Below are 25923 nucleotides of genomic sequence, written 5' to 3' on the forward strand. Positions count from 1 at the left end.
GTGGGTGTGTTTGATTGTTGAAAGGTGTTGAAGAGTGGAGTCAAATGGTATGTGTGTACTGAAATTGTTCTGTGTGTTGAGAATTTGATCGGGGTGTGTTTTAGTGTGTTTGTATATTTCATATTGTTCTAGTGTGTTGAGTTTTTGGTTCTTGGGTTGTATGTGTAGGATTTCCATGTCACATAACCAATGCTAACCATACATACAGTAACATAAATGCGGACATGGAAATCCTATACATACAACCCAAGAACCAAAAACTCAACACACTAGAACAATACGAAATATACAAACACACTAAAACACACCCCGATCAAATTCTCAACACACAGATCAATTTCAGTACACACACACTATTTGACTCCACCCTTCAACACCTTTCAACAATCAAACACACCCACATAACAGGCAGAGAAGTTCGAGATGACGCCGAGGTCTAGTAGGCTCTGAGGATGGTGCGTGAAACACTGAAACAGCTGTAAGCCGCACAAATCTTACATAATTAACACAAGTAAGTCCGCTAGTGAATCAATTAATTATATATTTAAGTACGACAATATACGTAAATACATAAAGTAATATATTTCCCCCAACGAATGATTACTATAATCAGAAAAATGCTTTCTGCATGAAGGCAGTGCATAGATGATCACAGCGAGGTGTGATCTGTGATAACGAGAACTCGCCAAGTGTGTGTGTGGAGGAAGGCTCTTCGCCTCTTTCTCTCAACACATTTCTCGCTAGCGAAAACTCTTCAAGTGTGTTACAGGCCTTACGTTGGCGTTCAAAGAAGTCACCGAACTGCACACGAGGAAGTTGTACGAACTATAACTTAGTAGCGAAGTCCCCGTTTGTTTAAATTAAAGAATGGGTCGAAATCTGGGGAAAAAACATCGACATTTCTTGTTGATAATCATCAGTTCTCTTATCTCCTGTAGATGATTCCACGTTAAGAAAAAAGCATTGGTTTTTATGGATCTTTTCTAATACATTGTAAAAGCTATGTGGTAGGTAAGCGTTTCTATGGCAACTGGTCATTTGATGGAATAGCTCCATATGCTCAATGCTTTTTTCTTAACGTGAAATCCTCTATAACAGACCTGCACAAACAGCGCTCAACGAGCGCGCGCGCTCCTTCGGAGTGGGAGAGCCGAGTTTACCGCTCGCCGAAACGGAGAGGAAGATACGTCAGAATGACATAGACTTGCTATAGGTAGAGGAGAGGGAAACGACCACTCAGCTATCAAGTAGAGTGCAGTGTGTAGGCCTATTCTCAGTAACTGTTTCACGTTGCTTACCTACTGCTACAGTACAGTATGGAGGAATCTAAAAGACGGAACATAACATTTAACATTTAACGATTTACAACTCGAACTTATTGATCTTCAATGTGACCTAAGGGCTAAAGATCGCTTGAAAAATACTACTAGCCTGGTTGAGTTTTACAAGACTAAATATTAGCAATAATATCCACGACTACACAGGCTAGCTGTGAAAATGATTGCTATGTTTGGCTCAACATTTATATTTGTGAGCAACTGTTTTATATTATCAGCTTTAATAAAGGCAGACATCGAACATCTGTAACTGATGTTTCATTACGATCAGTAGGCTACTGTTTCTTTCAGCTGCCAACAGCATAAAACCTCGTTTTGATGTACTGATAAATAAAAATATAACAAAACGATATTGTACATTTAAGTAGCTATAGAATTTCTATTACTTCTGTAAAATAAATATTTCTTTATTAATTATTAATAGTCTAAGATAGTTCTGCAAACACTGAACGGGAATTCATTTCATAAGCACTCGTAATAGTATTTCCTTTTGTGTATATTTTGTACGAGATCACCCCTTCTTCCAGTCCACCCTTATACAGAGCGCAGCTAATACCTGCATTCCGCTCAAGAGCTGTGAGCCGGCTCGGAGAGCGCAAACTTTGTGCAGGCCTGCTCTATAACGTACTGACATAACGTTTCGAACCACTCTGTCTGTCGTATTGTTTGTATAAATACTTTCCAGACTCTTTGGAATGTAAGTCGTCTCAAACTAACAACCATTAACGCTTCTATCATGAGATAAACGCGGGGTCAAGCGGACAACGCTGTTATGTAGTACACTTCTACACAATTGGATGTAATTGATTAAGTGGGAATGGAGGGGAAAGTGTTCAGGCTCTCAGGACACCGGACATAGGAAGAAAAGGGAACGTTCTACCCGTCCACAATTAATGACATCTTGCATTGTGCTGGAATTGTCCCATCTTTTATCGAGCATTCTTTTTCCCTGTCACTTTCTCAACTAGAGGACAAAGACTCACGCACGGGCGTGGGTTTTTATCAAAGGGAAATCTCAGTTCTCACAGAGAGAGGCGTTGTACGCGTTAATGTATCTTAATTATAGTGGAATACGTAGAGCAAACATGAAAGACACCCAAGCCCCGTTATGTAGGAGTTGGCATCTGGTGGGAGGCACTTGCTAAAAGTAAAAATTGTTACATTAGCACTGTTGAAGCAGCGTTGACTAACAAGGAAAGCTCACCAATTGGTAATGTTTTCACAACGATTTCCCCCCCATATGTTCCATTTGAAATAAGGAAGTTCCCTATAAATTTCTACATCCGAAGAAAGCCTAGTTTTCGAGATATGATTTTTTTCAAATTCTTCAATCCAGAGCTGTAACAGCTAATGCAACAAACAGTGCTATATGCTTGACATATCAGACAATCTCATATAGCTGCATACCGTACTGTCACTGCGGTATAAGTTATGAATAGGGAGCGGATTTTTATGTGCTAAAAAATTTAAAAATATTTATTTTTTATGTGCTAAAAAGTACGAAAATATTTGCTAAAAATAAAAAAATATTTTTTTAATATGACAAAAATACCTTACTTAGCTTCAAAAAAAAAAAATGTTACTAGGTACTCACCAATCACACTTGAGTGCTAGTAGTTGGCCGAGAATTGCAGTGAATAACAAAGACCATCTCCAAATTCTCCATCACAAATCCATGCCGATTATCTCTGAACAACGACTTATACTGTGAAAACGATCTTTCCAAATCACAGGACGTCAGATGTGCATATTTAAAGAGAGGAATGTCACAAACACATACACCGTCAATTTCACCTACAGGCACACCCTCCAATACTTGAGCAACTTTACACATTTTTTTATATCCACTGTTTTTCCCAAACACATTCTGGAATTTGTCCCTTAGTACTTGCACTTCTGAACCTGGTAGCGAGTCTAGTTTAATTTCCACGGCACTCACCTCCCTGTTTCAGACAACAGGTTTTTGGATGTTTCGAGTTTTTTTATGGTGTCACACAAAAAGCTTATATTTGCTAATAGGAAAGCCAAATCGTTTTTTAAATAACCATCCTTCAGTATACCTTGAAGGATATTGATTTTCGAAGCCCGATAACAGGGAATCACAACAATATAATATATTGCCTTACTTGATAGACATGAGCGAGAGGCGAGAGATTTGTTTAAATTAAATAATGTTCATACCCGAGCTCTTATCTGTTGTGTTTCACAAACAAAGCGTGGAATGAAATCATCTTCAGTAACAATCAACATTCCTAATTATGTGTTGCAAGATCTCTCCTCCTTGTCCATGTTAATTTATTCTCTAATAATAACATTGATATGCTGCCTAGCAGTTCTCAGAACTTGAGGCGATACTATTACGAAAATGGATCACGGATACACCACACAGCGCTTAGAAACACGAAGCAATAAAAAATTCTTAAAAACATAACGTACTTCTGAGTGATATAATTGATTTAGTTTTAAAATATTTAAAAGTTCTTATAAAAATTATTTAAGTAAAAAAAAACTCCAAGATTTATGTGTTTATAATAGATTTCCTGAAAATATATATTTACATTTTTTTTTTGTGAAAATATGTTTTTATGTGAAATAAAATTCGGGTTTTAAACTTGAAACTTCATGTTCGGAATTTTTAACTTTGTTAATTGTGTTTTATCACACGCAAAAATAATATTTAATTACATAGGAATCCGTTCCCTAGTAATGAAAATGACATAAAACATACATAATATTTATGAAACTGACTACAGAATAGTCTACGCAGAAATGATAAAGAAATGTAAGCATATCTGAAATTACTCACTGTACTGACCACAGTAGTGGAAATCGTTGTAAAAATGCTCAAAACACAGTGGAACCTCGCACCACGGACATTTCGGAAAAATAAGTTTCTCACAGTTAACTTTAGAGCAGTTCCGTATATCATCGGAAAACAATGTTACCACAACTGAACTTTTTGAGTTTCTCTTTCCATTGGTGCTATTTTCATGCACCTCAGATTCATAGAACGTAAATTACATGTGTTCGAAACCGGAAAGGTCTTTTGTAGGAGTCTTGTATTAAATTAGTTTGCATGGAATATGAATGCTGTATATAAATCCAGGTTCCAGTGATAATGTATTAATTCTAAGTGCGAAGAAATGTAATACATATTTCAACTTTTTCAATTGCATTGTCGTTTAGTGCTTTATTTACAACACTAAACAAGCTTACCACACGCGCGGTTTCTTATCTGTGTTTGTACGGAGTGAGATAATCCAAGGAAGCCGACCAGACAGACAAATAAGTTAATAGGGCAAACATTAGCTTACTTAAAGCGAAACGTTCCTCGTGGGAAAAAAAAAATAAAGATATCCTTTTCAGTGGTGCCAATTTAGCGGAATTTCCACTAAATTTAGTGGATTTTAAACCGTATCAGCAGAGATTAATTTAAATTGAATGGTGAACCGATTTTTTAAAGTACTACGCCTATATCAATATATTTTTGGCAGTCATTTTTGACATTTGAAATTTATACAGCTATGATAATCTTTAATTCATGAAAGTTTACAATAAAAAGTCAATCTATTGACATTTGAAATTTATACAGCTATGATAATCTTTAATTCATGAAAGTTTACAATAAAAAGTCAATCTACATAATGTTTAGTAATTTTAACTTTTAATTAACGTTAATGGGTGTATACTTTGAGATACGTTCATTATATGATTATGTCTCGTGACCAGGATATTGTATGAAATGGAAACATAAAAATTGGAGATTTATCCTTCGAAGAGGTGGAAAAATTCAAATATCTTGGAGCAACAATAACAAATATAAATGACATTCGGGAGGAAATTAAACGCAGAATAAATATGGGAAATGCGTGTTATTATTCGGTTGGGAAGCTTTTATCATCTAGTCTGCTGTCAAAAAATCTGAAAATTAGAATTTATAAAACAGTTATATTACCGGTTGTTGTGCATGGTTGGACTCTCACTTTGAGAGAGGAACAGAGATTAAGGGTGTTTTGAGAATAAGGTTCTTAGGAAAATATTTGGGACTAAGAGGGATGAAGTTACAGGAGAATGGAGAAAGTTACACAACGCAGAACTGCACGCATTGTATTCTTCACCTGACATAATTAGGAGCATTAAATCCAGACATTTGAGATGGGCAGGGCATGTAGTACGTATGGGCGAATCCAGAAATGCATATAGAGTGTTAGTTGGGAGGCCGGAGGGAATAAGACCTTTGGGGAGGCCGAGACGTAGATGGGAGGATAATATTAAAATGTATTTAAGGGAGGTAGGATATGATGATAGAGAGTGAATTAATCTTGCACAGGATAGGGACCGATGGCGGGCTTATGTGAGGTTCCTTAAAAGCCATTTGTAAGCAAATAAGTAATATTCATTAGTCATTACTAGTACGTCATTACGAGAACAAATAAGGATAAACAGAAGCGAGAAATGTGTGAATCACAATCACGAAATCAAGTTTCGGAGCGCGGGTCTTCCCAGCCTGCTATTAATACAAGTGCACATGACTCAGACACGTTAACAGCCATAGAAAACATTCAGTAGTTCACGTATTACAGGATGAGGAAGAAAATGAAATATTTAAATGTTAACTGCAGTTGTTATTAAATCAACTGTCCTAAGAGAGGTCTGGACTCATGAAGAAACTAGGTCAGGAGATAATAGGGTAGGGTGGCCAGTTCCTTCCCCCTCCATTGCATACATCGCTGACTAGATAGATATGATACTAGCCAGACTTCAGATGCATACAAACAATTGTTCTTCCTCCGACACATATCGTCAAGTGAGATGTACTGCCTGATAATAGATGTACAGATACGGAAATAAAATTTAGCTTATAATACACTGTGAATGTGTATATATGCTACTTGTGGACAGTCGTGCGAAACGGTTGTTTACATATATAGTAGATGGACTCCCATCAAGACTCGCTCCAAATTTTAATTCCGTATCTGTTTTTTTTAAGTTGGTTATTTAGCGACGCTGTATCAACTACTAGGTTATTTAGCGTCGATGAGATTGGTGATAGCGAGATGATATTTGACAAGATGAGGCGAGGATTCGCCATAGATTACCTAGCCTTCACCTTACGGTTGGGGAAAACCTCGGAAAAAACCTAACCAGGTAATCAGCCCAAGCGGGGATCGAACCCGCGCCCGACCGCAACTTCAGACCGGCAGGCAAGCTCCTTAAGCGACTGAGCCACGCCGGTGGCTTCGTTTGTTTATTAATCCTCATTCCATACAACAACACTACGCATATCAACAAACAACGGAAAATCTTTCCGCGTCCCAATAACTGATTGGTTCTATAATAGCGGCGGATAATGAGGCAAGCATCGACCAGTGGCGATGTCGTATGAGAAGAACATTTCACAATATGTTCTGTAGATTTTAGGTCTTTCTCGAAACCTTGTTTACATTTCGTTTGGAAATCCCACACATATTTGCAGTCAGATCTTGATATTTTCTAAAATCAATGGTGGCAAATTTTTCGGGATGTTCCGCAAGATCTTTAAGAAAGTTCTAACATTGTAAACAGTCGTTTTGCTGTGATTTCGCGTTTTTTAACTGGTGTACTGTAGATAGATGGTCCAGCCTCACCCTCCATAATGCCAAAATAAGCAATAAACGAAATTAGCAAAATAAAAATGAAAAATAATAAAACATTATAATAGACACAAATTTAAAGAGCAATGACACTGCACAATTAACACGCTGCTTTCAATACGGCTATCGGTAAAGACTGATGTTTTCCTTATATGCATATAGGACCACCATTTGACACCACGTGAGCCACCGGCGTGGCTCAGTCGGTTAAGGCGCCGGTCTGAAGTTGCGCTCGGGCGCGGGTTCGATCCCCGCTTGGGCTGATTACCTGGTTGGGTTTTTTCCGAGGTTTTCCCCAACTGTAATGTGAATGCCAGGTAATCTATGGCGAATCCTCGGCCTCATCTCGCCAAATACCATCTCGCTATCACCAATTTCATCGACGCTAAATAACCTAGTAGTTGATACAGCGTCGTTAAATAACCAAATTAAAAAAAAAAGACACCACGTGACCTATGCTGATTCAAAACATGGGTGGGCTGAGGTAAAGATAACACCTTCACTCGTAACATTACGCGAAGTTTTAAGGTTCGCGGGGCGGAGGGAGAAGGGATTGAATATGACCTTCAGATGCATTTTCTACTACTGACACGGAGTATAGTAAAGAAATTTCATACGACTGAATCAGTATTGGATAAGAAACCAACATGTGTGAAGCATGTTCTCACTGAGGAGATGTTGGATGAAATTGGCCACCCACTAGAGAGAAGTCCTACGACATCATCCCGCCGTGTAGCTCAGCAGGTAGGGGGTGTCACAGTCTTCAGTGATAAGAGGTACGAAACAATTAAAATTAAAACCTTACAAAATTCCTGTAGTTCAGAGTTTAACTGAAACCTATTTTAATCAGAGCAGACTCAGATATTGCATGTGGTTCCAACAGTCAGTGTATGATGGACTACTTGACCCGAACTTAATTTGTTATAGTGATGAAACATGGTTTCACCTCAGTGGTTAAAAGTAAAGTTTACGCGAATAACCCACATTCACTTGAGGAACTGAAAGAAAATATCTGGCACGAAATTCGAGCCATTTCGTAGAACGAACTGCGGCGAGTTGCTGGACATGTCTTCAGGAGATGTGCAGCCTGCCAGATATCACAAGGACGTCATTTCGAACATGAATTGTGAATTCGGTAGTTACATCATTACACAATACTAACCGCAAAAGCGCGAAACGAACCCTCCGCATATGGTAGCGTCGTTACGTATGAATCAGCTGTCGTGAGCGTGGTTAGAAGTCTAGCCATGGCTGGTTCACTCGCATATAACCCCTGAAAAAAGCAGACTATGCCAAACAGTAGGTATTTATTGGAAATAAACGAGAACATGCCTTTGAATGTGTAAACATTACACAAAAACACCCTGTGTATGTGAGGATAGGAGTCTAGCCCTGGCTGGTTCACTCGCATATAACCTCTGAAAAAAGCAGACTATGCCAAACAGTAGGTATTTATTGGAAATAAACGAGAACACGCCTTTGAATGCGTAAACATTATACAAAAACACCCTGTGTATGTGCGTATAGGAGTCTAGCCCTGGCTGGTTCACTCGCATATAACCTCTGAAAAAAAGCAGACTATGCCAAACAGTAGGTATTTATTGGAAATAAACGAGAACACGCCTTTGAATGCGTAAACATTACACAAAAACACCCTGTGTATGTGCGGATAGGAGTCTACCCCTGGCTGGTTCACTCGCATATAACCTCTGAAAAAAACAGACTATGCCAAACAGTAGATATTTATTGGAAATAAACGAGAACACGCCTTTGAATGCGTAAACATTACACAAAAACATCCTGTGTATGTGCGGATAGGAGTCTAGCCCTGGCTGATTCACTCGCATATAACCTCTGAAAAAATCAGACTATGCCAAACAGTAGGTATTTATTGGAAATAAACGAGAACACGCCTTTGAATGCGTAAACATTACACAAAAACACCCTGTGTATGTGCGGATAGGAGTCTAGCCCTGGCTGGTTCACTCGCATATAACCTCTGAAAAAAGCAGACTATGCCAAACAGTAGGTATTTATTGGAAATAAACGAGAACACGCCTTTGAATGCGTAAACATTACACAAAAACATCCTGTGTATGTGCGGATAGGAGTCTAGCCCTGGCTGCTTCACTCGCATATAACCTCTGAAAAAATCAGACTATGCCAAACAGTAGGTATTTATTGGAAATAAACGAGAACACGCCTTTGAATGCGTAAACATTACACAAAAACACCCTGTGTATGTGCGGATAGGAGTCTAGCCCTGGCTGGTTCACTCGCATATAACCTCTGAAAAAAGCAGACTATGCCAAACAGTAGGTATTTATTGGAAATAAACAAGAACACGCCTTTGAATGCGTAAACATTACACAAAAACACCCTGTGTATGTGCGGACAGGAGTCTAGCCCTGGCTGGTTCACTCGCATATAACCTCTGAAAAAAACAGACTATGCCAAACAGTAGGTATTTATTGGAAATAAACAAGAACACGCCTTTGAATGCGTAAACATTACACAAAAACACCCTGTGTATGTGAGGACAGGAGTCTAGCCCTGGCTGGTTCGCTCGTATATAACCTATGAAAAAAAAATAGACTATGCCAAACAGTAGGTATTTATTGGAAATAAACAAGAACACGCCTTTGAATGCGTAAACATTACACAAAAACACCCTGTGTATGTGCGGATAGGAGTCTAGCCCCGGCTGGTTCACTCGCATATAACCTCTGAAAAAAACAGACTATGCCAAACAGTAGGTATTTATTGGAAATAAACAAGAACACGCCTTTGAATGCGTAAACATTACACAAAAACACCCTGTGTATGTGACTGGTTCTGAAGGCGACCTTGATCATTGATCGTGTAAATCTGTCTTATCAAGAAAGGAGGAAAACCTGGAGTTAGAAAGTGAATCTTGGTTAGCGTCAGATGTTACAGGGAACCGAGATGAAAGAAGAGAGAGGGGCGTTGGAAGCAGAAGTCCTACTTTTGGCTCCGCTGAGGTCTCGACTTACGGGTTGCGAGGCACGGGCGCAGAACTCGTGTGAAAGCGCGACCGTGGCATCAGTGCGCTCTGGCAAAACTTTGCGTCTGCATGGTGTAAGTGCTTCTGTTGTGTCCAATGAAGTTAACAGTGACTCATTTCAAGCTAGTCAAGAATTATATCGACGACTGGTTGTGGTGAGTAACGCACACAATAAAATAATGTTACTTAGCAATTTTATCAATATTTCAGGTTTCAAGATATTCAGAATTATTAGTTACACTTTGCATTTAATTTTTACGAGTAATTCTTTCGTCGGTAATATTTTACCTTTTTATTTCGCACTGACTTACACTCCACCCCTATGTTGGGAAGGGTTTATGTTGGGCCAGTACTAGACTGGCACATATTGTGGTCAACATGGTACAGGGCCACCGCTGAGACAACACAGCACAGTACATAACAAGGGAGACACAGATAGTTCCATGGACAGAAGTTTTATGCGAATTTGGAACGTGTTACAAAAATGTCATTACTGTCTTGAAAATTTAAAAAAAAACAAGAGAATCTTCTGAAATCATCACAGACATATCTTCCATTTCAAATATCGCACAGGTACGGGTAGCTACAGTAATACTTAAATACTACGATTTCGGAATTTCGGGGTTTTGGTGGACAACCTGTAACAAACATTCCATCGGATAAATGTACCTACTTATATTTAATAATGTCACCAAGTGTACTAAGGAGTGGTGCTTTTCGACGTAGCTCAGATCATAGAGCGTTTGTCTGCTGATATTTGGCTCCGCTCGAGCATAGGTTTGAATCCCGATTGGACTGATTATGTGGTTGCTTTTGACATAAAACTATGTTTTTATCCTCACTAGCTATGGAGGGAGCTAACTTGGGAATTGACTGATAAAAATGCAACTCTACCTTGTTCTTTTCTATTCCCCTTGTTTCTTCTTTTCTTCCTATATTCTTTTTGTTCTCCTTGTCTTTCCCTTATTCACCTTGTTTCTCCTTATCCATGAGCTTTCCCTTATTCTTCTTGTCTTCCTGTGTTCACTTCGTTATCCTAGTCTTTAACTTGTTCTCATTGTATTTACCTTTGTATCCTTGTCTTCCCCTTATTCTCTTTGTATTCCTATTCTGCTTGTATTCCCCATGTTCTCAATATATTATCCTTGTCTTCACCTTGTTCTCCTTGTCTCCCCTTATTCTCTTTGTATTCCCGTTCTGCTTGTATTCCCCTTGTTCTTCTTGTATTATTCTTGTCTTCACTTTGTCCTCCATGTTTTTACCCTGTTCTCCTTGCCTTACCTTTGCTCTCCTTGTCTCCCCCTTATTCTTTTTTTATTCCCGCACTGCCTGTATTCACATTGTTCTCCTTGTATTCCCCTTGTTCTCCGTGTATTTTCATTTTTCTCCTTGTCTTCACGTTGTTTTCCTTGTCTTTCCATTGTTCTCCAAGTATTCTCCTTGTCTTCCCCTTATTCTCTTTGTTTTCCCGCCTGTTTGTACTCCCCTTGTTCTCCTTGTCTTTCATTTTTCTCCATCTATTATTCTTGTCTTTCCATTGTTCTTCTTGTCTTCCCTTATTCTCATTGTATTCCCTCTTTGTTTGTACTCCCCTTGTTCTCCTTGTCTTTCCCTTGTTCTCCTTATCTTCCCCTTATTCTCTTTGTATTCCCGCTCTGTTTGTACTCCCCTTGTTCTCCTAGTCTTTCCCTTGTTCTCCTTGTCTTCCCCTTATTCTCTTTGTATTCCCGCTTTGTTTGTACTCCCCTTGTTCTCCTTGTCTTTCCATTGTTCTCCTTGTCTTTCCCTTATTCTCTTTGTATTCCCGCTTTGTTTGTACTCCCCTTGTTCTCCTTATCTTTCCATTGTTCTCCTTGTCTTCCCCTTATTCTCTTTGTATTCCCGCTCTGTTTGTACTCCCCTTGTTCTCCTTGTCTTTCCCTTGTTCTCCTTGTCTTCCCCTTATTCTCTTTGTATTCCCGCTCTGTTTGTACTCCCCTTGTTCTCCTTTCTTTCCCTTGTTCTCCTTGTCTTCCCTTTATTCTCTTTGTACTCCCCTTGTTCTCCTTGTCTTTCCCTTGTTCTCCTTGTCTTCCCCTTATTCTCTTTGTATTCCCTCTCTGTTTGTACTCCCCTTGTTCTCCTTTCTTTCCCTTGTTCTCCTTGTCTTCCCTTTATTCTCTTTGTACTCCCCTTGTTCTCCTTGTCTTTCCCTTGTTCTCCTTGTCTTCCCCTTATTCTCTTTGTATTCCCTCTCTGTTTGTACTCCCCTTGTTCCCCTTTCTTTCCCTTGTTCTCCTTGTCTTCCCTTTATTCTCTTTGTACTCCCCTTGTTCTCCTTGTCTTTCTCTTGTTCTCCTTGTCTTCCCCTTATTCTCATTGTATTACCGCTCTGTTTGTACTCCCCTTGTTCTCCTCTCTTTCCCTTGTTCTCCTTGTCTTCCCTTTATTCTCTTTGTACTCCCCTTGTTCTCCTTGTCTTCCCCTTATTTTCTTTGTATTCCCTTTATTCTCTTTGTACTCCCCTTGTTCTCCTTGTCTTTCCCTTGTTCTCCTTGTCTTCCCTTTATTCTCTTTGTACTCCCCTTGTTCTCCTTGTCTTTCCCTTGTTCTCCTTGTCTTCCCCTTATTCTCTTTGTATTCCCGCTCTGTTTGTACTCCCCTTGTTCTCCTTGTCTTTCCTTTGTTCTCCTTGTCTTCCCCTTATTCTCTTTGTATTCCCGCTCTGTTTGTACTCCCCTTGTTCTCCTTGTCTTTCCCTTGTTCTCCTTGTCTTCCCCTTATTCTCTTTGTATTCCCGCTCTGTTTGTACTCCCCTTGTTCTCCTTTCTTTCCCTTCTTCTCCTTGTCTTCCCTTTATTCTCTTTGTACTCCCCTTGTTCTCCTTGTCTTCCCCTTATTCTCTTTGTATTCCCTCTCTGTTTGTACTCCCCTTGTTCTCCTTTCTTTCCCTTGTTCTCCTTGTCTTCCCTTTATTCTCTTTGTACTCCCCTTGTTCTCCTTGTCTTTCCGTTGTTCTCCTTGTCTTCCCCTTATTTTCTTTGTATTCCCTTTATTCTCTTTGTACTCCCCTTGTTGTCCTTGTCTTTCCCTTGTTCTCCTTGTCTTCCCTTTATTCTCTTTGTACTCCCCTTGTTCTCCTTGTCTTTCCCTTGTTCTCCTTGTCTTCCCCTTATTTTCTTTGTATTCCCGCTCTGTTTGTACTCCCCTTGTTCTCCTTGTCTTTCCCTTGTTCTCCTTGTCTTCCCCTTATTCTCTTTGTATTCCCTCTCTGTATGTACTCCCCTCTCATTTTTCTCCATGTATTCTTTCCCTTGTTCTCCCTGTCTTCCCCTCGTTCTCCTTGTATTCCACTTGTTCTTTCTGCATTCCTCTTGTTATCCTCTATTCCCCCTGTTCTTCTTGTCTTGTCCTTGTTCATCTTGTATTCACAAGTTTCACTGAGTGTTTAACTGGAAACTCCCTGGTGTGACCAAGACTCGAACCCGGTCCGTGTGGACCACGTAATCACCCCAGGCTGTTCGCTCTTGGTCATGCACAATTTGGTACCTCCCACCTATGGATGGAAGATGCAGCCTCAGACAGATTGTACGTTTGGTGTCAACTTGCTGTCTACAGTGATGGATAAATAATACTAGGACATCATCAATCACGTCACAGCCAATTCTTCTAGGCATGTAGACGTTTCACACGTCACAGCGCTAATAATCTAAGTTCCTCCCCGAGGTCAAGGCTAGTTCTCTCGTTATTTAAATTAAGATTTTGAAAGACCTCCATCAGGCCGAAGAAGAAACTCAAGTAGGAAACATGTTTTCCAAATTCTTTAATGTGAAAACATTATTATAGGCTATATTGATCTTAGACCGCGGAACTTCATCTAATTGCAATTTTTTATTGGCTTGACATTCTGACATACTTTGCAGCTCATGATCTTAGGTTCGAATGAAACCAAATTTATTTTCCATAAATGCGTATTTCGAGGGTTTTCCCCATTAAATGAATATATTTTTATTTTGCATATTTAAATGCAAGTATTAAAATCAAAATTCAAATACCTGGGAGCAACTGTAACAAATATAAATGATACTCGGGAGGAAATTAAACCAGAATAAATATGGGAAATGCGTGTTATTATTCGGTTGAGAAGCTTTTATCATCTAGTCTGCTGTCAAAAAATCTGAAAGTTAGAATTTATAAAACAGTTATATTACCGGTTGTTCTTTATGGTTGTGAAACTTGGACTCTCACTTTGAGAGAGGAACATAGGTTAAGGGTGTTTGAGAATAAGGTGCTTAGGAAAATATTTGGGGCTAAGCGGGATGAAGTTACAGGAGAATGCAGAAAGTTACACAACAAAGAACTGCACGTATTCTATTCTTCACCTGACATAATTAGGAACATTAAATCCAGACGTTTGAGATCAGCAGGGCATGTAGCACGTATGGGCGAATCGAGAAATGCATGTAGAGTGTCAGTTGGGAGGCCGGAGGGAAAAAGACCTTTGGGGGGAGGGGCGAGACGTAGATGGGAACATAATATTAAAATGGATTTGAGGGAGGTGGGATATGATGATAGAGAATGGATTAATCTTGCTCAGGATAGAGACCAAAGGCGGGCTTATGTGAGGGCGGCAATGAACCTGCGGGTTCCTCAAAAGCCAGTAAGTAAGCATTAACATCTTTTCTTGTTTTTCCACGATATGTGTTCTACAATAATTTCACAATTACTGTATGGTACAAATAAGAATAATGTTCAAGAAAATATATAAAAATTCTATGAGAAATATAAAACCAATGTTGAGGTCATGAAATTGCTGCATTCTTTCTCCTACGGCAATCTGAATTGATAGAAATATTGGTTTAAAAAGTAGATCCAAACAGTTAATTAACGCTTTTTTCTTTGCCTGCTACGTCAGCCTTCTCCTGTCCCTCTTTGTTTGCAATTTAGTAAACAAGGAATTCGGCGGTTACAGTACAATTTGTAGAAATGTCTCCCTCACCACAAGACGACCTGCTTCTACCACAATACAGTGTTACGTAGAATCTCCAGCGATGCGCATCTGAGTGTATGAGAAATTAATGGATGACTGAGTGAGATGAATGCGCGAAGGTAAAGAATGAACAAATGGATGAACGAACAAAAGCACAGGCGAACGGAAAGAGCGGGCGAACAGAAAAAGCACTGGACGAAAGGAAAGCACGGGCAACCAGAAGAAAACTGGCGAACGGAAGAATGCACCGGCGAATGGAACGAAGCACGGGCGAACGGAAAAAGCATATGTGAAAGGATGTAAGTACGAGCGAAAAGAATAAAGAACAGACAAAGGGAAGAAAGCACGAGCGAATGAAAAAAAGCACGGGCTAACGTAAGAAAGCACGGGATTACGGAAGAAAGTACGGGATAACGGAAGAAAGCACAGCTAACTGTTGAAAGCACGGGGTGACGGAAGAAAGCAAGGGCTAACGTAAGAAAGCACTGGATTACGGAAGAAAGTACGGGATAACGGAAGAAAGCATAGCTAACTGTTAAAAGCACGGGCTAAAGGAAGAAAGCACGGGATTACGGAAGAAAGTACGGGCTAACGGAAGAAAGCACGGGGTTACGGAAGAAAGTACGGGCTAACGGAAGAAAGCACGGGCTAACGGAAGAAAGTACGCGCTAACGGAAGAAAGCACAGGATTACGGAAGAGAGTACGGTCTATCGGAAGAAAGCACGGACTAACGTAAGAAAGCACGGGATTACGGAAGAAAGTACGGGCTAACGGAAGAAAGCACGGGAAAACGGAAGAAAGCACGGGCTAATGGAAGAAAGCACGGGATTACGGAAGAAAGTACGGGCTAACTGATAAAAGAACGGGCTAAGTGACGAAAGCAAGGGCTAACGGAAGAAAGCAAGGAATTACGGAATAAAGCACGAACTAACGCAAGAAAGTACGAGTAACGGAAGAAAGCACGGGCTAAGTAATGAAAGCAAGGGCTAACGGAAGAAAGTACGGGCTAACTGATGAAAGAACGGGCTAATGGAAGAAAGCATGGGATTACGGAAGAAAGTAAGGAATAACGGAAGAAAGCACGGGCTAACGGAAGAAAGTACGGGCTAACAGAAGAAAGCACGGGCGCTATTCTTCCATATCGGTGGTCCAAGTTCGATCCCTTGCCAAGTCATGAAATTTGTGGTGGACAAAGCAAACGTTTCAGAAGGTGTTTCTCAGTGAACCCCCGTTTCCCTCCATTATTCGAACAAAAATCTCCACCTTCATCTCATTTCATCTATCATATGCAATAGTTAAATATAAGCTGAGGTGACGTCTTGACAGTAGTACGAGTTTCCGATGTTGATAAAGGATTCCAGGACTTGGGATATATATATACATATATATATATATATACACACACACACACACACACACACACACACACACACACACACACACACACACACACACACACACACGGGGTGGAAGTGAAATAGTCTTGTAGATTTCCAGAGCGAATAGCTCATGTTATATGTAACAAAAAACTATAATATCATATTGGTGGAAAGTTCATAGTTTTTTTTCCCAAATGTTAAACAATCTCTTATTGTGTAACTATTGCGAGTAGGATCGTGATTTTTGTCATATCGATAGGAAATCTAATAAAAAATAATTTATCCCTCTGGCGTATTTCAATAGCGTGAACAGTTTTCGTGTAAATTTTATTTTAAAAACCCTTAAATTCAGCCATTACACGAAGAGAGCGAGTGGGAACGTGTCAGCAGAATGCAACTTACATACGGAGACTCACCGAGTTCGTTGACCTCTTACATCTGTATCACGAGTAAAGGCTGATTCACACTAAACCGGAAACGGAAACAACAACGAGAACGAGAACTGAAATAATGTTAAAATAAATGTATTTAAATGTCTGCATTCACAATTAACTATTGTGAATGCTCACATTTAAATACATTTATTTTAACATTACTTCCGTTCTCGTTCTCGTTGTCGTTATCGTTTCCGGTTTATTGTGAACCAGCGTTAAGTGTATTAACGACGATGTTGCCGGACTACTGAAACTTCAAACTTAATTTTCTAACTAACCCTGCATTTAACCACAAAACGTAATATAGGTTTTCTCTTCATTTACGTGTACCCTATCGTGCCTTTCATGCTGCAAGGTTATTTCACTAACACCCTGTAATGTATCTAGACTATGTATTATGTGTATATATATATATATATATATATATATATATATATATATATATATACACTACCGGTCAAAAGTTTTCGATCAGCTATGAAAACAACTATATACCTTATTTCAATGTACAGTAGTGGAAAAAAAACCGGACCGACCCTTGTAGCTGGTTTCAGAGCTTCGTTCACTCCAGAGCATGATAGACTGGTAACTAAGACTTTCGTGGTTCGAATCCTGCCTGGGAAGGAAACTTTTTTCTGTTCCTTATTCAAATTTATTCCCAATACTTTTCGATTGCTGGTAAAATTCATGTTCTGGGAATAATAAGTTAATTAAGTAGTAAAATATCGCTGCAATCTGAAAGTATTGGGAATAAATTTGAATAAGGAACAAAAAAAGTTTCCTTCCCAGGCAGGATTCGAACCACGAAAGTCTTAGTTACCAGTCTATAGTGCTCTGAGTAAACAAGGCTCTGAAATCAGCTACAAGGGTCGCTCCGGTTTTTTTTTTTTTTGCTACTACTGTACAAACATGTCGGAAAAACTAAATAGACCAACAAAATAAATATTTTCTGTCTCTAGCATTATGATATGATAGAAATTTCAAAACGAAATCCCTGTTTTAACCACAAATCTATAGTTGTGATAGATGATCGAAAACTTTTGACCGGTAGTGTATGTCACCCAGGTCACCTTTCTGACTGAAACAATCATTGCATATATAAAACGCTCAATGGGTAAAAGTAAGCCTGAATGTATGGATTCATTTTTGGCTCTCGAAAAACAAGCCGACAACCTAGCGAAAGGAAGACACTGCGCATGATCGGAGACCAGAGCACTGATACACAAGATAACGAATATGGAGTTACTTAAATTCAGGCTATTTGGTTTCTTACTAGCATCGTTCCGAAATTCACTTCAAAAACTGCAAAAATAGGATAATATTACGTAAATAAAAGATAAATATATACATAAATCGTGTAGTTAAATCGACAATAGACCTTCATGACTAGATCGACACTCCGTACAGAAAGGAAAGCTTTTGTGTCGTTTCCATAGCTCAGACTCTAAGACTTCTGCGTCTCGTGTAGAAAAGTGCGAGTTCGATTCCTAGTCTACACAACGATTTTTTTTTTGTTTAAATAACTTTGAAATAGAGTTTTACAAGTTTTAAGTGTTAATGATCACAGACAATACAAAATTACAAGTTATAATATTGTAAACGTTAATCTAATGAATGCATTTATACATACACACATACAATGTAAATGCATATATATTAAAAACTAACAATTAAAATGAAATTAAAAAATATTCCTAAGCCACACAGACAAACTTTTACAAAGGTTTAGAGTCCTTAGGCTATGTCATTTGTTGAGTAGTTATTACAATATTTTATTAGTAGCTTTCCCATATGTGTAAGAAAAAGTGTGTTTTTGGATTATTTCATTCTCACCCCTTCAGTTCATTTTAACTATTTTATCTACGTGTTTCCAATAGTGTTTAATTTAATGTTCACTCAATTTTATTCATGTTATGATTGAATGAAAAAGCACTGTTGCAGTTATTGACTAATTACATATATTAATACTAATTATTAAATGCATCTCTTAAATAACCAATTGCAGTATCTTTTGCAAAATCTTGAATGTTTAAGTTGTTAATAATATTTCTGTATAATATACTATAAGTCATTAAAAGAATTTGCAAAAGATTTGGGGTCCTCTAGTTTATAATCACTGGTTTTAATGAAAAAATATTTTCTTTCTTAGAATATCTACAAGTTTAACTTCAATAATATTCCGAATAGCTTTAATTGCATTATCTGAATGTTGTACTTTTCTATTCGAATGTATTCTATTTCCCTCTTTCATAATTTTTTATAAATTACACCGTACTTCTTGTAGTATTTAAGAACATGAGGATCATTACATTGCAACTCATTACATATAGATTCTTCTTTTTAATACATGAGATTTTTAAGTCCCTGCGTTATCTACATGTTTTTACTTTTGAATTTTTTCACAATATTGAGTGGAGAACATCCACTAAAGTGATTCTGAAATTAAAGTGAAAAATACAATACATTTACTCTTAATATCAGTAGTACCAGTATTATATACGTTTTCCAAGATTCATTTTGTAGACATAAATGTGAATAGTCCTAGATACAGCATTTACGACCCTTTTTTAGTTTTTAAATTAATATTTTGAAATTGTTCAGTGACATTGGAAACACTTAGGATTAATTTATCATGTTCAGACAAGCCATTGATTATAGGTTCTGTCGAATAGGAATTCAGTCTAATTCTGTGTACAAAACTTTTATCAATGGCTGTGCTACTTCAGCTTGTATGCTGGTGGGAAAATGGCTCCAGTTTCAAGGAGAGATAATCTATGTTTATGTCACTACAGATCACAAATTCCATATGAGATTTCTAAAGTCTTTTCTTTACAAATTCAATGTTGGCTATAAATATTAATAAATAATATAAGGAATATGAATTATTGTAGTTAGTAGTCTGATTTACATTATAAAAAGCAAGAAGTTACATTCCGCGGCAACATTCGAACTTTCGATGTTTGGTTTTGTCGTCCAACGCATAAGCAAGGACCTATTCAATGCTTATGTTAATAACACAGAATTTAGCTGTAGCAATGTGGTGTCATAACTTGGGATTTGTTTACTTAATGTAATTAGATTTAATTTGATTAGTTTCGCAACAATAATTGGACTTCCTGTTATATCCTGTTATTTAAATATTTAATTTAGGGTTGATTTATTAACTCTTACTGTGCAAGATGCCCCTTATTTCAATAATTCTATATCACGCTAAATAGTCATTGTCTACACTAGAGTATTATCGTCATCCCTCATTTCTCCATATTTTTCGACAAATTATACAGTCAAGGAACTGTGAACAAATTAATTACACCTCAATAAAAAAAAGAGCATTACCTGGGATCGAACACAAAACATTTCGGTTATACAGTGGAACCGACACGCTACTATATGAGCTACCGAGCCAAGACAGTGACAGCAGCAGTCCAGAATGTAGGGCCTAGATCCGATAGCAGGCATTTGCCATTCGGTATAGAGAAGCAATGATATTTTGTTACCCGAGCTATGTTGTGAAATCGTGGCCTTAAATGGCTGTCTTCTTCGTGATCCTTAAACTGATCCTTGTCCTTGTTGTGGTCCTTGTAACAATTCTTGTTCTATTTGTGATGGTACTTATCGTTATACGTCGATATCGAGTGAACCGCGCTGTAGAACTTTAACTTCCGACGACCAAGAATCGTCTCATTCTTTTTAAGGGTAACTGTACAAATTAGGTTTTACTTTCTATAGTTCTGCCCCAAGAATGAAATCACCATCCTGTAAATCCGCCATTATGACATAGTTGGCATTAAAAGTGTTTTTCATTGAAATTAAGCGTGCATGAATTCGTGATCTTTGAACAACTGAAGGGGAAATTCCTACCTTCTACATTCCTATTTGGTCTCGCGCCGTAGCATCGTGGTCTAAGGCATTATGTCTGGACCAGCATTATGGTCCTATGAGCGCTGGTTCGAGTCCTCATGTGAAAGGAATTTTCTCATGAAATTTCGGGCAATGTATGAGACCGGTGCCCACTCAGCATAGTGGTGAATTTGGGGAACTACGATAGGAAGCGAAATCCGGTTACTGCTGACCACACGATACTTTCGTTCTCTTTAGATGATCGTTCACCTCTTCTGAAACATTTGGACGTCAGCTGGTCAGTCATAGCCCTTAATGGGCTGTCGCGCTAAGGATTACTTACTACTTCTTACTTGAGTTGGTCTCCCGTGTTATACATTCTCGGCGAAAAATAATAGAATTAAAAGTCATTCCAGTATCTGCAGATCGCATAATTGCAGTATGTGGAAGAGGTACTTTCTCAAGATGAAAGCCACGTGGGGATGAATAGGCGAGTCTTATCTGCAAGTCACTGTTACTTTCAGAGCAGTCACGGTGATTGTGCCTATTACGGCTCATCACAAGAGATTGTCACTTGTACGAGAGAAAGTGATCCATTTGTCTCGCCTTGTTATCACTTTCGTTGGATTTTGCGCCTCTCACTTATCATAGAGCATTAACTCTTTAATACAGACCGTTGTGTGATCTTATGGTTACCGGTACCATGTCGGTAGATTTCAATTTAATGTACTGTTAGCAAAAAAAATACACAAACGATACACAAAAAATACACAAAATTTAAATGGTTTTATTTACTTATTTATTTATTTATTTATTTATTTATTTATTTATTTATTTATTTATTTATTTATTTATTTATTTATTTATTTACTAGCCGTACCCGTGCGCTCCGCTGCACCCGTTAGAAATAAATATAAAGTAATTACATAACTAAAATAGGACGTTTGATCCAGGGAACATTCGTGTTTGATAGAAGGATAAATCGTTTAATATGTTACTTAACTTAAATTGTATTTAAATAATTAAAATGCGATAATTTTGGTCCAGAGACCACTCATTTAGTGCAATGATAATTCCTTTAAAATGTTTCTTAATTGTTATTACATGCAACCATAGTTTAATGAAGTTTGACATATCATTTAGTTTTAATGTGTATACTTTATATTACTTGCTATATGTTTCAGAAGTTATTGTAATAATATTGCAGAAAATTATGTCCCTCTACAGAAACTACACTTTCCAATGGTGAAATAATAAGTAATTAAACAATTAATTAGCTTCCGATATTACTTCATACAAACTGTATGTGTTGGCTGTGTTAAATAGATTTCGATTGTTGTTGTCCAAGGCCTCTTATAGACGAAGTCATTTGTTTTTATTTCAGTACAGCGCCTTAGATGGCGTTGTTATTGTAATTTTAAAACTCATTTACCGCATTAAATATTAGTGCTATCAAATTTTTGTGTAGAATAAAACTTATCGGAAATTATTTTTAAAGAAACCTTTGTTATGCAACATTTTTCACAAAAATTAATAATAAAGGAGATATTTCGATTTATTTAATTCAAGCCCCCTTATAACTTACCTTTTAAATAAAGTATCTTGAATGCCATATAGCCTAAAATCTAAGTTACAACGAACTTAATTTATATTCCAATTTTCATATAAATCGGTTCAGCCATTATCGCGTGAAAAGGTAACAAACATCCAGACAGACAGACAGACATACAAACAAAATTTTCAAAAAAGCGATTTTCGGTTTCAGGATGGTTCATTATACATGTTAACACAAATTATTTTTGGAAAATCGAAAATTACAAGAATAATGTTGGCTACAGATTTATTATTAGTATAGATTTATTTATTCTGGTGTAGTTAAAGCCATCAGGCCTTCTCTTCCACAACACCAGGAATACAAATACAATAATAGAAATAACAGAAAAAAGTACACTATATACAAAGTAAAGCTACACATGAAATAAAGAGAGAGAGAGAGAGAGAGAGAGAGAAACACTATAAACAAAGTAAAGTCACACAAAAATATACACAGGTTGCAGTCACACAAACTTTAAAAGAGGGTTATATTCCAGTATATATGTATCAAATATGAATGAGGTCTCGCCCACCTCATTATATTTTGCTCGACTAGTATGACTAGTCAGTTTGTTTTTATACCATTAAGTACGAGAAAAATTCGTACCGGCACCGGGAATCGAACCCAGGACCTCTCAGCTGTGCGCGCTGAGTGCTCTCTAACCAACTGAGCTATGCCGGGATCCGATTCACGACGCCGGCCGAACTCCTCTCGTAGTATCGTGTTACGGCCTTACTGCCTGCACTTGAGACGATACACGTCATATATGTACAGGAGCGCGTCGTGAATCGGGTCCCGGCATAGCTCAGTTGGTTAGAGAGCACTCAGCGCGCACAGCTGAGAGGTCCTGGGTTCGATTCCCGGTGCCGGTACGAATTTTTCTCGTACTTAATGGTATATTCCAGTAGCTAATGATTTCACTTGAAAGTTTATTTCACAGTCCTTGTAGACTGGGAAAGTACTGTAATATTTAATTTTGTTATTATTTATTAAACAGTATTTTTTATTTTTTTGTAAGGCAGTGCAAAATCGATCGTTTATGCCGAACTAAGCATTATGGTCTTACGAGTTCAGCAGGCCAAGCCGTTTGTTGTGCTATCGTCATTTGTTTTCTTCCGTTTTGAGTTCTCATTTTGTGAATAACGGGTCGCTTAACGAACGAAGACAAGATTTTCATTACACATTTGCACCAATATGATGATTTATCTGCCCGTCAAATTGTAAGGAACTGCGCTCAGCGAGAGTGGTCTGTTTCAAGTGTACAACGATTGATTAGCAAGACACGGACATGATATCCCTCCTGAAAGATTACTGCGTGAAAGATCGCGTTTCTCAGATTGTTAAATTTAACTTGTGTTCGGTGATAAGCATAAGTATTAAATTAATGTTGTATATCTGTATATATTGTATCGTCATATTACAAAACAACTATTTTAATTACTTACTAACATATTTATTATGAGGCTTATAATTTATTGTGTGAATTTCTCCGGGAATTTTTGAGACAAACATAAATAACAAAAAGTATGAAGACTCACCTAGTTAATACTGCTTCATCCATGGTTTTAAACATGTGAGTGCATTCACATGCTCCGAATTAAGTGCCGCTCTACGTTTAATAACAATGTTTCCTGCATCACTAAACACGAAAAAACTTTTTTTTCTGTTAAGCAGTTCTCTACGATCGTTCAATTTAAATCCAAACGTTTCACCGAGTTTACCTCTCAAATTCTCATATGACATAATGGAGTTTACACTTTCCACAAACTACGGAAAACTGATTTTTTTTTCTTTATCAAATTAAGCACACAACCTTCATATACAAACTCAGTATAGAAACCACAACTGAAAAAGAACAGCGTTCGAAACAGAAGACTGGCCCCTATTGTAAACGAATTACCAGATTTTAAAAAGAGAAGAAGGTAGTTACGCTCTCACTTGCACACAGTGTAGACATGGCTATTTTATATGGGATGAGGGGGACGAATCCCAGAAAAGTATATATTTCATATGCTGACAACAAGGTGGAAGTTTTCTTGGAAAACCGTAAAACTTAATAAGGGTGTCCCATTGTGTTTCAACTTTCAATAGAGATAGACTAGGTCACTGTCCTCATATTTGTATGTCTTTGTGAAGTGTTTGTGTAAAGATTTTTCCTACTCTACCTGGTTTACAGTTAGAAAATAACTGTACCATTGTGCTTTTAAGTAAGCAATTTCCGAGAGAGAAATATTGTCGGAATTTTTAGTGTGAGTTTGTATTAACAAAATAATCATTAATATCAATTACAACCGATTAATTTTAATCGACTTGGTTATTCGATTAAATATTTTTGATCGATTAATCTTACAACAGAAATCGATGGATTAATCGTTTAGATTAATCGATTAAATCCCACAACACTACTTTTAACACATATATTACTGATTAAATTTCCAACTTCAACATGAACACACCCAATCACAACAGGAATCCAGAAGATAGCGCGGGAACTCCAATAGGCTTTGGACAGTGAAGCACAAGACTTCGAAACTAGTCAAGCAAGCTGAATCCTAACACGGTAAAGAAGTTGGAAATTTAATCAGTGACTTAACTCTATTTCTATAGTCATGATTAGGTCTAGGATTTTTATGACCTATAAATGAAAAAAATGTCCTAAAAACAATGCATTTATGAGCTAATAATCTTTCAAAAATGCCCTAAAATGAATCTTACATAAATGACTTAGTATCAATATTTAGACTAGTAAAAAAAAGGTAAAAGGTAAAGGTATCCCCGTAACATGCCATAAAGGCATTTGGGGGGCATGGAGGTAGAGCCCCATGCCTTCCATGACCTCGGCACTAGAGTGAGATGGTGTGGTCGGCACCACGCTCTGACCGCCTTTCACCCCCGGGAAAAACCCGGTACTCAATTTTATACGAGGCTGAGTGAACCTCGGGGCCGTTCTGAAAGTTGGGCAACGAGAAAAAATCCTGTCACCACCTGGGATCGAACCCCGGACCTTCCACTCCGTAGCCAGCTGCTCTACCAACTGAGCTACCAGGCCGCCATATTTAGACTAGTAATTAAATTAAATTCTAGTACCAACATTCAAGTTTATTTAATTTTACATAATTTTCCTAAGTAGTACACTTTAATTGTTTCATCTGATGTAGTGCCATGTAGTCCACCACAAGGCCACTCTTATCCGGAACTAGCAGGTATAGAGGAGTCTATATTGAAGGGGTGGTTGGACTGATCCATAACATAGGGTGTACTAAGTTAAAATGACAATATTTGTGTAGAAAAATGATTAAAATAATATACAAAACAATGGGTATTAATGGACAAAATATGTAGAGAAAATATCATAGGAAATAAATAATATTTCACGTTAATATGGATTTATGGCCAAAATTAAATGAAAATACCCTAAAAATGACGAATAAAACAAAAAAATGCTGTTATGAGTTGTAAGAGGCAAAAAATGCAAAAAAAAAATGTCCTAACAAATGTGTCTTAAAACACTCAGTTTATCACATAACATATAAATACTAAAGCAGCTATGTTTCTGGCTTACTAGAAAAAAGATGCAAGTTCATCAAAATCCTAGCCCTAGTGACGATACACTTCCTCAAACATATTAATAATGTAGAAGAGAAAGAAAGTTTCTGGTAGTAGAACAGAATTGCCGCCTCGAACTGAAAGGAAGAGTTCCGTTATGGTGAG

General features: G+C 37.8%; 1 protein-coding gene across 3 annotated transcripts in view; it reads left to right on the forward strand.

The window, feature by feature from the left end:
- Nucleotides 1-25923, forward strand: part of Ldsdh1 (Lipid droplet subset dehydrogenase 1) — a 219110-nt gene that overhangs the window by 153058 nt on the left and 40129 nt on the right. The window contains exon 1 of one of the 3 annotated variants that reach the window (XM_069846614.1): nt 10027-10150. The exons of the other annotated variants lie outside the window; for them this stretch is intronic. Within the exon in view, the coding sequence (XP_069702715.1) occupies nt 10092-10150 (59 nt within the window). The 5' untranslated portion in view covers nt 10027-10091. Of the gene's footprint in view, nt 1-10026; nt 10151-25923 lie in introns of those variants that run through there. 3 annotated transcript variants of the gene reach the window in all.

The sequence above is a fragment of the Periplaneta americana genome, chromosome 2, assembly GCF_040183065.1.
Source record: "Periplaneta americana isolate PAMFEO1 chromosome 2, P.americana_PAMFEO1_priV1, whole genome shotgun sequence".
Taxonomy (NCBI): Eukaryota; Metazoa; Arthropoda; class Insecta; order Blattodea; family Blattidae; genus Periplaneta; species Periplaneta americana.